At 43.0% G+C, this 17328-nt stretch overlaps 1 protein-coding gene across 1 annotated transcript in view; it reads left to right on the top strand.

Moving 5' to 3' along the window:
• Positions 1 to 6825: 6825 nt before the first annotated feature.
• Positions 6826 to 17328, top strand: part of LOC311114037 (uncharacterized protein) — a gene marked incomplete at both ends in the record, with an annotated part of 31150 nt that continues 20647 nt past the window's right edge. Inside the window, one exon of the mRNA XM_084189313.1 lies at positions 6826 to 6886. Within this exon, the coding sequence (XP_084045439.1) occupies positions 6826 to 6886 (61 nt within the window). The remainder of the gene's footprint in view (positions 6887 to 17328) is intronic.

The following is a 17328-nucleotide window of genomic DNA, read 5'->3' as shown; positions in this document are numbered from 1 at the left end:
GTAGTTCTCCCAGGGAGAGGTGGATTATTATTACAGATGACTACAAGTCCCAGCATCGGAACATCTGACCAGAGTGGTCCAAGACCTTAAGAACAGTTTGTAGTTCTCCCAGGGAGAGGTGGATTATTATTACAGATGACTACAAGTCCCAGCATCGGAACATCTGACCAGAGAGGTTCAAGACCTTAAGAACAGTTTGTAGTTCTCCCAGGGGGGGGTGGATTATTATTACAGATGACTACAAGTCCCAGCATCGGAACATCTGACCAGAGAGATCCAAGACCTTAAGAACAGTTTGTAGTTCTCCCAGGGAGAGGTGATGTCCTGAAAGAGACTTGCAACAAACTGTAAGTCACCGTGAGATGACATCTTCACTGTCTGTGAATTATTATTACAGATGACGATCTAGAGCAGGTGTCAAACACAAGGCCAGCAGGCCCAATCCGGCCCGGGACACATTTCCATCCGGCCCGCAAAGTTATTTAGGTTGTCAATTAATTTTGGCCCGCTTCCAAACCGCCCGCGATGCTGCACTACAACTCCCAGCAAGCACTGCTAACGTGCTGCACGCCAAACATCAGTGAATTGCCACAGACACACCCCTCCTCCCAGATCCACACACAGACCAACACACGATCCAGCCAGTGCACTGTATCACATCCCTAATGCTATCTACCAGAACGAAAGTTTTAAACATGTTGTGGGATAAATGTCCGTGCCAAGTTTTCAGTTCCAACAGGACATTGCTGACCTCATATAAAACTACATATAAAATATCTGGTGTGTATCTGGTGTGCTGTAGCCTACAGGAAATGACATCTTGGTTGTCAAAAAGTTATAAAGTTATGAGATAAAGGATTCACACGCGGGTATAAATTACTACTGAAGGACAATATGACACACAAACGAGCAGTGGTGTAAAGTATTTAAGTACAAATACTTTTAAGTACTACTTAAGTAGTTTTTTGGGGTATGTGTACTTTACTATTTATATATTGGACAACTTTTACTTTTACTTCACTACATTCCTAAATAAAATGATGTACTCTTTACGCCAAACATTTTCCCTGACACCCAAAAGTACATTTTGAATGCTTAGCAGGACAGGAAAATGGTCCAATTCATGCACTTATCAAGAGAACATCCCTGGTCATCCCTACTGCCTCTGATCTGGTGGACTCACTAAAACACAAATGCTTCGTTTGTAAATGATGTCTGAGTGTTGGAGTGTGCCCGTGGCTATCCAAAAACTAAAATAAAACTAAAATGGTGCCGTATGGTTTGCTAAATATAAGGAATTTGGAATAAATGTTACTTTGACTTTTGTCCTTAAGTATATTTTAAACCAAATACTTTGACTTTTGTCCTTAAGTATATTTTAAACCAAATACTTTGACTTTTGTCCTTAAGTATATTTTAAACCAAATACTTTGACTTTTGTCCTTAAGTATATTTTAAACCAAATACTTTGACTTTTGTCCTTAAGTATATTTTAAACCAAATACTTTGACTTTTGTCCTTCAGTAGTGTTTTACTGGGTGACTTACACTTTTACTTGAGTAATTTTCTATGAAGGAATCTTTACTTTTACTCAAGTGTGACAATTGGGTACTTTTTCCAGCACTGCAAGCGAGTATAAATGAGTCAAAAGTTGAGTCATCTACTTTATGAAATTACAGCCTGTTGTGTTCGCATCGGTGAATTCAAATCAAATCAAATTGTATTGGTCACATGCGCCGAATACAACCGGTGCAGACATTACAGTGAAATGCTTACTTACAGCCCTTAACCAACAGTGCATTTATTTTTAACAAAGAAAGTAAAAATAAAACAACAACAAATAAAGTGTTGAGAAAAAAAGAGCAGAAGTAAAATAAAGTGACAGTAGGGAGGCTATATATACAGGGGGGTACAGGTGCAGAGTCAATGTGCGGGGGCACCGGCTAGTTGAGGTAGTAATATGTACATGTGGGTAGAGTTAAAGTGACTATGCATAAATAATTAACAGAGTAGCAGCAGCGTAAAAAGGATGGGGTGGGGGGGCAGTGCAAATAGTCCGGGTAGCCATGATTAGCTGTTCAGGAGTCTTATGGCTTGGGGGTAGAAGCTGTTGAGAAGTCTTTTGGACCTAGACTTGGCACTCCGGTACCGCTTGCCGTGCGGTAGCAGAGAGAACAGTCTATGACTAGGGTGGCTGGAGTCTTTGACAATTTTGAGGGCCTTCCTCTGACACCGCCTGGTATAGAGGTCCTGGATGGCAGGAAGCTTGGCCCCAGTGATGTACTGGGCCGTACGCACTACCCTCTGTAGTGCTTTGCGGTCGGAGGCCAAGCAGTTGCCATACCAGGCGGTGATGCAACCAGTCAGGATGCTCTCGATGGTGCAGCTGTATAATTTTTTGAGGATCTGAGGACCCATGCCAAATCATTTCAGTCTCCTGAGGGGGAATAGGCTTTGTCGTGCCCTCTTCACGACTGTCTTGGTGTGTTTGGACCATAATAGTTCGTTGGTGATGTGGACACCAAGGAACTTGAAGCTCTCAACCTGTTCCACTACAGCCCCGTCGATGAGAATGGGGGCGTGCTCAGTCCTCTTTTTTTTCCTGTAGTCCACAATCATCTCCTTTGTCTTGGTCACATTGAGGGAGAGGTTGTTGTCCTGGCACCACACGGCCAGGTCTCTGACCTCCTCCCTATAGGCTGTCTCGTCGTTGTCGGTGATCAGGCCTACCACTGTTGTGTCGTCGGCAAACTTAATGATGGTGTTGGAGTCGTGCCTGGCCATGCAGTCATGGGTGAACAGAGAGTACAGTAGGGGACTGAGCACGCACCCCTGAGGGGCCCCCGTGTTGAGGATCAGTGTGGCAGATGTGGGCGGCCCGTCAGGAAGTCCAGGATCCAGTTGCAGAGGGAGGTGTTTAGTCCCAGGATCCTTAGCTTAGTGATGAGCTTAGAGGGCACTATGGTGTTGAATGCTGAGCTGTAGTCAATGAATAGCATTCTCACGTAGGTGTTCCTCTTGTGATCACATAGTCATCCGGAACAGCTGGTGCTCTCATGCATGCTTCAGTGTTGCTTGCCTCGAAGCGAGCATAGAAGTGGTTTAGCTCGTCTGGTAGGCTTGTGTCACTGGGCAGCTCGCGGCTGTGCTTCCCTTTGTAGTCTGTAATAGTTTTCAAGCCCTGCCACATCCGACGAGCGTCAGAGCCAGTGTAGTACGATTCAATCTTAGTCCTGTATTGACTCTTTGCCTGTTTGATGGTTCGTCTGAGGGCATAGCGGGATTTCTTATAAGCGTCCGGGTTAGAGTCCCGTTCCTTGAAAGCGGCAGCTCTACCCTTTAGCTCAGTGCGGATGTTTCCTGTAATCCATGGCTTCTGGTTGGGGTATGTACGTACGGTCACTGTGGGGACGACATCATCGATGCACTTATTGATGGAGCCAGTGACTGATGTGGTGTACTCCTCAATGCTGTCTGAAGAATCCCGGAACATGTTCCAGTCTGTGCTAGCAAAACAGTCCTGTAGCTTAGCATCTGCGTCATCTGACCACTTTTTTATTAACCGAGTCACTGGTGCTTCCTGCTTTAGTTTTTGCTTATAAGCAGGAATCAGGAGGATAGAGTTATGGTCAGATTTGCCAAATGGAGGGCGAGGGAGAGCTTTGTATGCGTCTCTGTGTGTGGAGTAAAGGTGGTCTAGAGTTTTTTTCCTCTGGTTGCACATTTAACATGCTCGTAGAAATTAGGTAGAACGGATTTAAGTTTCCCTGCATTAAAGTCCCCGGCCACTAGGAGCACTGCATCTGGATGAGCGTTTTCCTGTTGATTTATGGCCTTGTACAACCCATTCAGTGCAATCTTAATGCCAGCATTGGTTTGTGGTGGTAAATAGACAGCTATGAAAAATATAGATGAAAACTCTCTTGGTAAATAGTGTGGTCTACAGCTTATCATAAGGTACTCTACCTCAGGCGAGCAAAACCTCGAGACTTCCTTAGTATTTGATTTTGTGCACCAGCTGTTGTTTACAAATATACACTGTCCTGATATCCAGAAGCTCTTTTTGGTTATAAGAGACGATGGCAGAAACATTATGTACAAAATAAATTACAAATAACGTGGAAAAACACACATAATAGTACAAATAGTTAGAGGGCTGTAAAACGGCAGCCATCTTCTCCGGCGCAACGTCAGTTGCGCTGCTTTCGTGTGTCCCGTTTAGAGCGGTCAGCGGAGGGAAAGTCCTAGGCTACTGGAAATGTTTCAGTCAGGCTTCGGTTTTTAAAGCTTGACAATGAATAACCAGAAAACTAAACTTTCTACAAAACACCGTGCAAAGGAGAAACATGTAGGTCTATTACAGCAACATTTGAGCAGCAGTCTAGACTCGACTACAAGACATTTTGACTGACACCACACAGCAATGCAATATTATTGTTTTAATATGTTTAAATGGTTTATGCAGCATCCTATGAGTGGACATTGTAAAGGGCCATATTTTTTCAAATAAATCCAATGGCCAGTTTGGGTCGCATTTGTAGGTCTATGCACGTTTCTCTACCATAAGCCGCCTCCAACGTCGTTTTTAGAGAATTTTGGTAGTACGTCCAAACCGGCCTCACAACCGCAGACCATCTCAGGACCTCCACATCCAGCTTTACTCAGGACCTCCACATCCAGCTTTACTCAGGACCTCCACATCCAGCTTTACTCAGGACCTCCGCATCCAGCTTTACTCAGGACCTCCGCATCCAGCTTTACTCAGGACCTCCACATCCAGCTTTACTCAGGACCTCCACATCCAGCTTTACTCAGGTCCTCCACATCCAGCTTTTCCCCCTCTGGGATCGGACAGCTGGACAGACCATCTCAGGACCTCCACATCCAGCTTTTCCCCCTCTGGGATCGTCTGAGACATCCACCCGGACAGACCATCTCAGGATCATCTCCACATCCAGCTTTTCCCCCTCTGGGATCGTCTGAGACATCCACCCGGACAGACCATCTCAGGATCATCTCCACATCCAGCTTTTCCCCCTCTGGGATCGTCTGAGACATCCACCCGGACAGACCATCTCAGGACCTCCACATCCAGCTTTTCCCCCTCTGGGATCGTCTGAGACATCCACCCGGACAGACCATCTCAGGATCATCTCCACATCCAGCTTTTCCCCCTCTGGGATCGTCTGAGACATCCACCCGGACAGACCATCTCAGGACCTCCACATCCAGCTTTTCCCCCTCTGGGATCGTCTGAGACATCCACCCGGACAGACCATCTCAGGACCTCCACATCCAGCTTTTCCCCTCTGGGATCGTCTGAGACATCCACCCGGACAGACCATCTCAGGACCTCCACATCCAGCTTTTCCCCCTCTGGGATCGTCTGGGACATCCACCCGGACAGACCATCTCAGGACCTCCACATCCAGCTTTTCCCCCTCTGGGATCGTCTGACACATCCACCCGGACAGACCATCTCAGGACCTCCACATCCAGCTTTTCCCCCTCTGGGGATCGTCTGAGACATCCACCCGGACAGCTGATGAAACAACCGCAGACCATCTCAGGACCTCCACATCCAGCTTTTCCCCCTCTGGGATCGTCTGAGACATCCACCCGGACAGCTGATGAAACAACCGCAGACCATCTCAGGACCTCCACATCCAGCTTTTCCCCCTCTGGGGATCGTCTGACACATCCACCCGGACAGACCATCTCAGGACCTCCACATCCAGCTTTTCCCCCTCTGGGGATCGTCTGAGACATCCACCCGGACAGCTGATGAAACAACCGCAGACCATCTCAGGACCTCCACATCCAGCTTTTCCCCCTCTGGGATCGTCTGAGACATCCACCCGGACAGCTGATGAAACAACCGCAGACCATCTCAGGACCTCCACATCCAGCTTTTCCCCCTCTGGGATCCTCTGGGACATCCACCCCGGACAGACCATCTCAGGACCTCCACATCCAGCTTTTCCCCCTCTGGGATCGTCTGAGACATCCACCCGGACAGACCATCTCAGGACCTCCACATCCAGCTTTCCCCCTCTGGGATCGTCTGAGACATCCACCCGGACAGCTGATGAAACAACCGCAGACCATCTCAGGACCTCCACATCCAGCTTTTCCCCCTCTGGGATCGTCTGAGACATCCACCCGGACAGCTGATGAAACAACCGCAGACCATCTCAGGACCTCCACATCCAGCTTTTCCCCCTCTGGGATCGTCTGAGACATCCACCCGGACAGCTGATGAAACAACCGCAGACCATCTCAGGACCTCCACATCCAGCTTTTCCCCCTCTGGGATCGTCTGAGACATCCACCCGGACAGCTGATGAAACAACCGCAGACCATCTCAGGACCTCCACATCCAGCTTTCCCCCTCTGGGATCGTCTGAGACATCCACCCGGACAGCTGATGAAACAACCGCAGACCATCTCAGGACCTCCACATCCAGCTTTTCCCCCTCTGGGATCGTCTGACACATCCACCCGGACAGCTGATGAAACAACCGCAGACCATCTCAGGACCTCCACATCCAGCTTTTCCCCTCTGGGATCGTCTGAGACATCCACCCGGAGAGCTGATGAAACAACCGCAGACCATCTCAGGACCTCCACATCCAGCTTTTCCCCCTCTGGTATCGTCTGAGACATCCACCCGGACAGCTGATGAAACTGTGGGTTGTGGCACAACCCAAGAAGGGTCACCAGGGTCTTGACCTGACTGCAGTTCGGCGCCGTAACCGACTTCATTTTGGCAAAATGCTCACCTTCGATGGCCACTGGCACGCTGGAGAAGTGTGTTCTTCACGGATGAATCCCGGTTTCAACGGTAACGGGCAGATGGAAGACCGCGCGGTATGGCGTCGTGTGGGTGAGCGGTTTGCTGATGTCATCATTGTGAACATAGTGCCCCATGGTGGCGGTGGGGTTATGGTATGGGCAGGCAGGCATAAGCTACGGACAACCAACACAATTGCATTTTATCAATGGCAATTTGAATGCACAGAGATACCGTGATGAGATCCTGAGGCCCATTATCGTGCCAATTCATCCGCTGCCATCACCACAATTCCTGGAAGCTGAAAATGTCCCAGTTCTTCCATGGCCTGCATACTCACCAGACATGTCACCCATTGAGCATGTTTGGGATGCTCTGGATCGTATATGACATCGTGTTCCAGTTCACAACCAATATCCAGCAAACAGAAAGGGTCGTATATTGGTGACCAAAAGTCGTCTGGCACACTGCTTAGGGTTTCAGCAACTGTAATAACTTATTTATAGCCTAAAATCATCAACTTTACTACTGTTAAAAAATAAGACTAAATATCACTGTTTATCACTGACTGTCATATTAAGACAAGTGTCAAATACGTTTTTAAAAGTATTAAAACATTCATTACAGACTTAAATTGTTGTACAACATCATGGGCATTACCTTGCTGTTGTGGGCCTTTAAACAGCTGTCTGACTTTGTCGTTCACACAGAAGAGAGACGTGACTATTATGGATCCTCTGGGGAGCCTCAACAACATCATGAAGCTGAGGAGTCAGAGAAGAGTCTCTCCACATCAGAACACCTCAAGAAACACCAGCAGGGACCCACAGGGAAGAAATATCACTGCTGCTCTGACTGTGGGAAGAGTTATTCAAGATCAGATTCACTAAAACTACACCTAAGAATTCACACAGGAGAGAATTCTCACTGCTGCTCTGACTGTGGGAAGAGATTCACCTCTTCAGCAGACCTTAAAACACATCTGAGAATCCATACAGGAGAGAAACCTTATAGCTGTGATCAATGTGGGAAGAGTTTTACTCATTCAAGTAATCTGAAAGCACACCAGAGAACACACACTGCAGAGAAACCTTATAGCTGTGATCAATGTGGGAAGAGTTTTACTAATTCAAGTAATCTGAAAACACACCAGAAAACACACACAGGAGAGAAATCTCACCACTGCTTTGACTGCGGAAAGAGTTACTCAAGATCAGATTCACTAAAAATACACCAGAGAATTCACACTGGAGAAAAACCTTACAGCTGTGATCAGTGTGGGAAGAGTTTTAATGATACAAGTAGCCTGAAAACACACCAGAGAATTCACACTGGAGAGAAACCTTATGACTGTAATCAGTGTGGGAATAGTTTTAATAATACAAGTAGCCTGAAAACACACCAGAGAATTCACACTGGAGAGAAACCTTATAGCTGCTCTGACTGTGGGAAGACCTTTTCACAATCATCTACATTGCAATCACACCAGAGAATTCACACTGGAGAGAAACCTTATAGCTGCTCTGACTGTGGGAAGACCTTTTCACAATCATCTACATTGCAATCACACCAGAGAATTCACACAGGAGAGAAACCTTACAGCTGTGATCAATGTGGGAGGAGTTTTGTTACTTCTAGCCAGCTGACTACACACCAGAGAACACACACAGGAGAGAAACCTTACCACTGCTCTGACTGTGGAAAGAGATACTCTGGTAAAATATCTCTGATTATACATCAGAAAATACATACATGAAGGAGTTGTTACATGATATCAATGAAATAATGTCACAATGTGGAACCCTTAAATGTTTGCCCCCTGTTCTATTGATTTCAGCGTGATATGGATATTAGCCTCGTCAGGGGAATTGAAAATGTACTATTTATGTGATCAACAAAATGTGATTAACAAAAACTGGTGTTGCGTTACACTTACCGCGTTGCCGATCCACTTGAATCAAAATGCAACACTTCAAAATGTAGCTAGCTGTTTTTTTTAACAAATTGTCGTGGTTTCAACAACTTTACAACAACTTCATTTCAACGTACTTGCAGCCTATAAAACTGGACGCAGTATAAAAAATTGGTCTATGAACTGTTTTATTAACAATCTTACATCACTCCAGTATTTCTTTACAACATTCAAGTGCTAATTGTCTTTATTCCACTACTGAAGAAGCATGACTCAAATCACCTACTCATATTTCAAACATCCAGCCTGACAAAATATACCTTTTTAATTATTCCATGCCTCACCACTAAGTGAATTATTGCCAATACGTATTAACAAGGGGGTGATCATTCATTTTTTTTGCACAATGATATTGTTTATAAACAGTGTAGTAAAACCAGCTTATATTTTGGGCTGGATATTACATCATATTCTTACTGTTTTAACCAATGTTATTTCCTTAGATGCTCTTTAGTCTTTCAGCTTTTATTGATATTCTTTAGTTTTTTTATCCTCTGTTTGTTGTCTAGTAAATATTTATGTTTTTATTTTCATAGTGTTTATTAGTTTTTTTCTTCTTCTGTTAAGCCATTGTGTTGCATCCATGTCTGAAATGTGCTTTATAAATAAAGCTTGATTTGATTTGAACATATTGTAAAACAAATGAACCCAATGACCGACCAATCAATAAATTCTTGCAAAACCAATGAACAAATAGAAATTGAACGTTCTGCCGCCCTGTACGTTCTGCAGCTGTACGTTCTGCCACCCTGTACTTTGAAATGTTGAAATCAAACCATATTCAGCGCTGGATAGAAGAAGTGTTCTTCCTAACCAGTCCCTCAACACCTCTCTGGCTGTAGAAGTGTTCTTCCTAACCAGTCCCTCAACAGCTCTCTGGCTGTAGAAGTGTTCTTCCTAACCAGTCCCTCAACACCTCTCTGACTGTAGAAGTGTTCTTCCTAACCAGTCCTTCAACACCTCTCTGGCTGTAGAAGTGTTCTTCCTAACCAGTCCTTCAACACCTCTCTGGCTGTAGAAGTGTTCTTGCTATCTCTTACCTATCCAGCTCTGAGTCTGGTTTGATTATGTTCCTGCTATCTCTTACCTATCCAGCTCTGAGTCTGGTTTGATTATGTTCCTGCTATCTCTTACCTATCCAGCTCTGAGTCTGGTTTGATTATGTTCCTGCTATCTCTTACCTATCCAGCGCTGAGTCTGGTTTGATTATGTTCCTGCTATCTCTCACCTATCCAGCTCTGAGTCTGGTTTGATTATGTTCCTGCTATCTCTTACCTATCCAGCGCTGAGTCTGGTTTGATTATGTTCCTGCTATCTCTTACCTATCCAGCTCTGAGTCTGGTTTGATTATGTTCCTGCTATCTCTTACCTATCCAGCGCTGAGTCTGGTTTGATTATGTTCCTGCTATCTCTTACCTATCCAGCGCTGAGTCTGGTTTGATTTTGTTCCTGCTATCTCTTACCTATCCAGCTCTGAGTCTGGTTTGATTATGTTCCTGCTATCTCTTACCTATCCAGCTCTGAGTCTGGTTTGATTATGTTCCTGCTATCTCTTACCTATCCAGCGCTGAGTCTGGTTTGATTATGTTCCTGCTATCTCTTACCTATCCAGCTCTGAGTCTGGTTTGATTATGTTCCTGCTATCTCTTACCTATCCAGCTCTGAGTCTGGTTTGATTATGTTCCTGCTATCTCTTACCTATCCAGCTCTGAGTCTGGTTTGATTATGTTCCTGCTATCTCTTACCTATCCAGCTCTGAGTCTGGTTTGATTATGTTTATCTCTTACCTATCCAGCGCTGAGTCTGGTTTGATTATGTTCCTGCTATCTCTTACCTATCCAGCGCTGAGTCTGGTTTGATTATGTTCCTGCTATCTCTTACCTATCCAGCTCTGAGTCTGGTTTAATTATGTTCCTGCTATCTCTTACCTATCCAGCTCTGAGTCTGGTTTGATTATGTTCCTGCTATCTCTTACCTATCCAGCACTGAGTCTGGTTTGATTATGTTCCTGCTATCTCTTACCTATCCAGCTCTGAGTCTGGTTTGATTATGTTCCTGCTATCTCTTACCTATCCAGCTCTGAGTTCTGGTTTGATTATGTTCCTGCTATCTCTTACCTATCCAGCTCTGAGTCTGGTTTGATTATGTTCCTGCTATCTCTTACCTATCCAGCGCTGAGTCTGGTTTGATTATGTTCCTGCTATCTCTTACCTATCCAGCTCTGAGTCTGGTTTGATTATGATACTTGGGTTCAGGCTATTGAGATGCACCCATAACCTTGGGTTCAGACTATTGAGATGCATCCATAACCTTGGGTTCAGACTATTGAGATGCATCCATAACCTTGGGTTCAGACTATTGAGATGCATCCATAACCTTGGGTTCAGACTATTGAGATGCACCCATAACCTTGGGCTCAGACTATTGAGATGCATCCATAACCTTGGGTTCAGACTATTGAGATGCATCCATATCCTTGGGTTCAGACTATTGAGATGCATCCATATCCTTGTGTAAGCTTCTGTACTGTACCTTGAATTTGAGCTTGGCTCTGTTGATGTCATTCAGAAACTGCAATGTGTCTATCATCATTAATTTAATTTATACTTACAAATGACCAAACCCAGTCTCAGGCTTGGATAACTCTGGAGGCCCCTTGGGTTTCCACAGAGTTGGGTAAGAGCTCTCTGATATTAGATATTGTTTTCCCCCTGGCATCTAAAGACCCTTGATGCAGCTGGCCAGTTGATAGTAAAGTAGGATGAATGATGCAGCTGGCCAGTTCATAGTAAAGTAGGATGAATGATAGATGCAGCTGGCCAGTTGATAGTAAAGTAGTATGAATGATAGATGCAGCTGGCCAGTTGATAGCGAAGTAGGATGAATGATCGATGCAGCTGGCCAGTTGATAGTAAAGTAGGATGAATGATAGATGCAGCTGGCCAGTTGATAGCGAAGTAGGATGAATGATAGATGCAGCTGGCCAGTTGATAGCAAAGTAGGATGAATGATAGATGCAGCTGGCCAGTTGATAGTAAAGTAGAATGAATGATAGATACAGCTAGCCAGTTGATAATAAAGTAGGATGAATGATAGATACAGCTAGCCAGTTGATAGTAAAGTAGGATGAATGATGCAGCTGGCCAGTTGATAGTAAAGTAGGATACATGATAGATACAGCTAGCCAGTTGATAGTAAAGTAGGATGAATGATGCAGCTGGCCAGTTGATAGAAAATTAGGATAATTGATAGATACAGCTAGCCAGTTGATAGTAAAGTAGTATGAATGATAGATGCAGCTGGCCAGTTGATAGTAAAGTAGGATGAATGATACAGCTGGCCAGTTGATAGTAAAGTAGGAAGAATGATAGATACAGCTAGCCAGTTGATAGTAAAGTAGGATGAATGATGCAGCTGGCCAGTTGATAGCGAAGTAGGATGAATGATAGATGCAGCTGGCCAGTTGATAGCAAAGTAGGATGAATGATAGATGCAGCTGGCCAGTTGATAGTAAAGTAGAATGAATGATAGATACAGCTAGCCAGTTGATAATAAAGTAGGATGAATGATAGATACAGCTAGCCAGTTGATAGTAAAGTAGGATGAATGATGCAGCTGGCCAGTTGATAGTAAAGTAGGATACATGATAGATACAGCTAGCCAGTTGATAGTAAAGTAGGATGAATGATGCAGCTGGCCAGTTGATAGAAAAGTAGGATAATTGATAGATACAGCTAGCCAGTTGATAGTAAAGTAGTATGAATGATAGATGCAGCTGGCCAGTTGATAGTAAAGTAGGATGAATGATACAGCTGGCCAGTTGATAGTAAAGTAGGAAGAATGACAGATACAGCTAGCCAGTTGATAGTAAAGTAGGATGAATGATGCAGCTGGCCAGTTGATAGTAAAGTAGGATGAATGATGCAGCTGGCCAGTTGATAGTAAAGTAGGATGAATGATAGATACAGCTAGCCAGTTGATAGTAAAGTAGGATGAATGATGCAGCTGGCCAGTTGATAGTAAAGTAGGATGAATGATAGATACAGCTAGCCAGTTGATATTAAAGTAGGATGAATGATGCAGCTAGCCAGTTGATAGTAAAGTAGGATGAATGATGCAGCTGGCCAGTTGATAGTAAAGTAGGATGAATGATACAGCTGGCCAGTTGATAGTAAAGTAGGATGAATGATAGATACAGCTGGCCAGTTGATATTAAAGTAGAATGAATGATGCAGAGAGCCAGTTGATAGTAAAGTAGGATGAATAATAGATACAGCTGGCCAGTTGATAGTAAAGTAGGATACATGATAGATGCAGCTAGCCAGTTGATAGTAAAGTAGGATGAATGATGCAGCTGGCTAGTTGATAGTAAAGTAGGATGAATGATAGATACAGCTAGCCAGTTGATAGTAAAGTAGAATGAATGATGCAGCTGGCCAGTTGATAGTAAAGTAGGATGAATGATAGATACAGCTGGCCAGTTGATAGTAAAGTAAGATAAATTATAGATACAGCCAGCCAGTTGATAGTAAAGTAGGATGAATGATAGATACAGCTGACCAGTTGATAGTAAAGTAGGATGAATGATGCAGCTGGCCAGTTGATAGTAAAGTAGGATGAATGATACAGCTGGCCAGTTGATAGTAAAGTAGGATGAATGATAGATACAGCTGGCCAGTTGATATTAAAGTGGAATGAATGATACAGCTGGCCAGTTGTTAGTAAAGTAGGATGAATGATGCAGTGAGCAAGTTGATAGTAAAGTAGGATGAATAATAGATACAGCTGGCCAGTTGATAGTAAAGTAGGATACATGATAGATGCAGCTAGCCAGTTGATAGTAAAGTAGGATGAATGATAGATACAGCTGGCCAGTTGATAGTACAGTAGGATGAATGATGAAGCTGGCCAGTTGATAGTAAAGTAGGATGAATGATAGATACAGCTGGCCAGTTGATAGTAAAGTAAGATAAATTATAGATACAGCTGACCAGTTGATAGTAAAGTAGGATGAATGATGCAGCTGGCCAGTTGATAGTAAAGTAGGATGAATGATACAGCTGGCCAGTTGATAGTAAAGTAGGATAAATGATAGATACAGCTGGCCAGTTGATAGTAAAGTAGTATGAATGATAGATGCAGCTGGCCAGTTGATAGTAAAGTAGGATGAATGATACAGCTGGCCAGTTGATAGTAAAGTAGGAAGAATGATAGATACAGCTAGCCAGTTGATAGTAAAGTAGAATGAATGATGCAGCTGGCCAGTTGATAGCGAAGTAGGATGAATGATAGATGCAGCTGGCCAGTTGATAGCAAAGTAGGATGAATGATAGATGCAGCTGGCCAGTTGATAGTAAAGTAGAATGAATGATAGATACAGCTAGCCAGTTGATAATAAAGTAGGATGAATGATAGATACAGCTAGCCAGTTGATAGTAAAGTAGGATGAATGATGCAGCTGGCCAGTTGATAATAAAGTAGGATACATGATAGATACAGCTAGCCAGTTGATAGTAAAGTAGGATGAATGATGCAGCTGGCCAGTTGATAGAAAAGTAGGATAATTGATAGATACAGCTAGCCAGTTGATAGTAAAGTAGTATGAATGATAGATGCAGCTGGCCAGTTGATAGTAAAGTAGGATGAATGATACAGCTGGCCAGTTGATAGTAAAGTAGGAAGAATGACAGATACAGCTAGCCAGTTGATAGTAAAGTAGGATGAATGATGCAGCTGGCCAGTTGATAGTAAAGTAGGATGAATGATGCAGCTGGCCAGTTGATAGTAAAGTAGGATGAATGATAGATACAGCTAGCCAGTTGATAGTAAAGTAGGATGAATGATGCAGCTGGCCAGTTGATAGTAAAGTAGGATGAATGATAGATACAGCTAGCCAGTTGATATTAAAGTAGGATGAATGATGCAGCTAGCCAGTTGATAGTAAAGTAGGATGAATGATGCAGCTGGCCAGTTGATAGTAAAGTAGGATGAATGATACAGCTGGCCAGTTGATAGTAAAGTAGGATGAATGATAGATACAGCTGGCCAGTTGATATTAAAGTAGAATGAATGATGCAGAGAGCCAGTTGATAGTAAAGTAGGATGAATAATAGATACAGCTGGCCAGTTGATAGTAAAGTAGGATACATGATAGATGCAGCTAGCCAGTTGATAGTAAAGTAGGATGAATGATGCAGCTGGCTAGTTGATAGTAAAGTAGGATGAATGATAGATACAGCTAGCCAGTTGATAGTAAAGTAGAATGAATGATGCAGCTGGCCAGTTGATAGTAAAGTAGGATGAATGATAGATACAGCTGGCCAGTTGATAGTAAAGTAAGATAAATTATAGATACAGCCAGCCAGTTGATAGTAAAGTAGGATGAATGATAGATACAGCTGACCAGTTGATAGTAAAGTAGGATGAATGATGCAGCTGGCCAGTTGATAGTAAAGTAGGATGAATGATACAGCTGGCCAGTTGATAGTAAAGTAGGATGAATGATAGATACAGCTGGCCAGTTGATATTAAAGTGGAATGAATGATACAGCTGGCCAGTTGTTAGTAAAGTAGGATGAATGATGCAGTGAGCAAGTTGATAGTAAAGTAGGATGAATAATAGATACAGCTGGCCAGTTGATAGTAAAGTAGGATACATGATAGATGCAGCTAGCCAGTTGATAGTAAAGTAGGATGAATGATAGATACAGCTGGCCAGTTGATAGTACAGTAGGATGAATGATGAAGCTGGCCAGTTGATAGTAAAGTAGGATGAATGATAGATACAGCTGGCCAGTTGATAGTAAAGTAAGATAAATTATAGATACAGCTGACCAGTTGATAGTAAAGTAGGATGAATGATGCAGCTGGCCAGTTGATAGTAAAGTAGGATGAATGATACAGCTGGCCAGTTGATAGTAAAGTAGGATAATTAATAGATACAGCTGGCCAGTTGATAGTAAAGAAGGATGAATGATAGATACAGCTAGCCAGTTAATAGTAAAGTAGGATGAAATGCAGCTGGCCAGTTGATAGTAAAGTAGGATGAATGATACAGCTGGCCAGTTGATAGTAATGTAGGATGAATGATTGATACAGCTGGCCAGTTGATAGTAATGTAGAATGAATGATGCAGTTGGCCAGTTGATAGTAAAGTGATAGTAAAGTAGAATGAATGATAGATACAGCTAGCCAGTTGATAGTAAAGTATGATGAATGATGCAGCTAGCCAGTTGATAATAAAGTAGGATAATTGATAGATATAGCTAGCCAGTTGATAGTAAAGTAGGATGAATGATAGATACAGCTGGCCAGTTGATAGTAAAGTAGGATGAATGATGCAGCTGGCCAGTTGATAGTAAAGTAGGTTGAATGATAGATACAGCTGGCCAGTTGATAGTAAAGTAGGATGAATGATAGATACAGCTAGCCAGTTGATAGTAAAGTAGGATGAATGATACAGCTAGCCAGTTGATAGTAAAGTAGGATGAATGATAGATACAGCTGGCCTGTTGATAGTAAAGTAGGATGAATGATAGATACAGCTGGCCAGTTGATAGTAAATTAGGATGAATAATAGATACAGCTGGCCAGTTGATAGTAAAGTAGGATGAATGATAGATACAGCTGGCCAGTTGATAGTAAAGTAGGATGAATGATGCAGCTGGCCAGTTGATAGTAAAGTAGGATGAATGATAGATACAGCTGGCCAGTTGATAGTAAAGTAAGATAAATTATAGATACAGCCAGCCAGTTGATAGTAAAGTAGGATGAATGATAGATACAGCTGACCAGTTGATAGTAAAGTAGGATGAATGATGCAGCTGGCCAGTTGATAGTAAAGTAGGATGAATGATACAGCTGGCCAGTTGATAGTAAAGTAGGATGAATTATAGATACAGCTGGCCAGTTGATAGTAAAGAAGGATGAATGATAGATACAGCTAGCCAGTTAATAGTAAAGTAGGATGAAATGCAGCTGGCCAGTTGATAGTAAAGTAGGATGAATGATACAGCTGGCCAGTTGATAGTAAAGTAGGATGAATGATTGATACAGCTGGCCAGTTGATAGTAAAGTAGAATGAATGATGCAGTTGGCCAGTTGATAGTAAAGTGATAGTAAAGTAGAATGAATGATAGATACAGCTAGCCAGTTGATAGTAAAGTATGATGAATGATGCAGCTAGCCAGTTGATAATAAAGTAGGATAATTGATAGATATAGCTAGCCAGTTGATAGTAAAGTAGGATGAATGATAGATACAGCTGGCCAGTTGATAGTAAAGTAGGATGAATAATAGATACAGCTGGCCAGTTGATAGTAAAGTAGGATACATGATAGATGCAGCTAGCCAGTTGATAGTAAAGTAGGATGAATGATAGATACAGCTGGCCAGTTGATAGTAAAGTAGTATGAATGATGCAGCTGGCCAGTTGATAGTAAAGTAGGATGAATGATAGATACAGCTGGCCAGTTGATAGTAAAGTAAGATAAATTATAGATACAGCCAGCCAGTTGATAGTAAAGTAGGATGAATGATAGATACAGCTGACCAGTTGATAGTA

The sequence above is a fragment of the Coregonus lavaretus genome, assembly GCF_964263955.1.
Source record: "Coregonus lavaretus genome assembly, contig: HAP1_SCAFFOLD_388, whole genome shotgun sequence".
NCBI lineage: Eukaryota > Metazoa > Chordata > Actinopteri > Salmoniformes > Salmonidae > Coregonus > Coregonus lavaretus.
The sequence above is the reverse complement of the archived record's forward strand: the minus strand, read 5'-3'. Positions and strand labels throughout refer to the sequence as shown.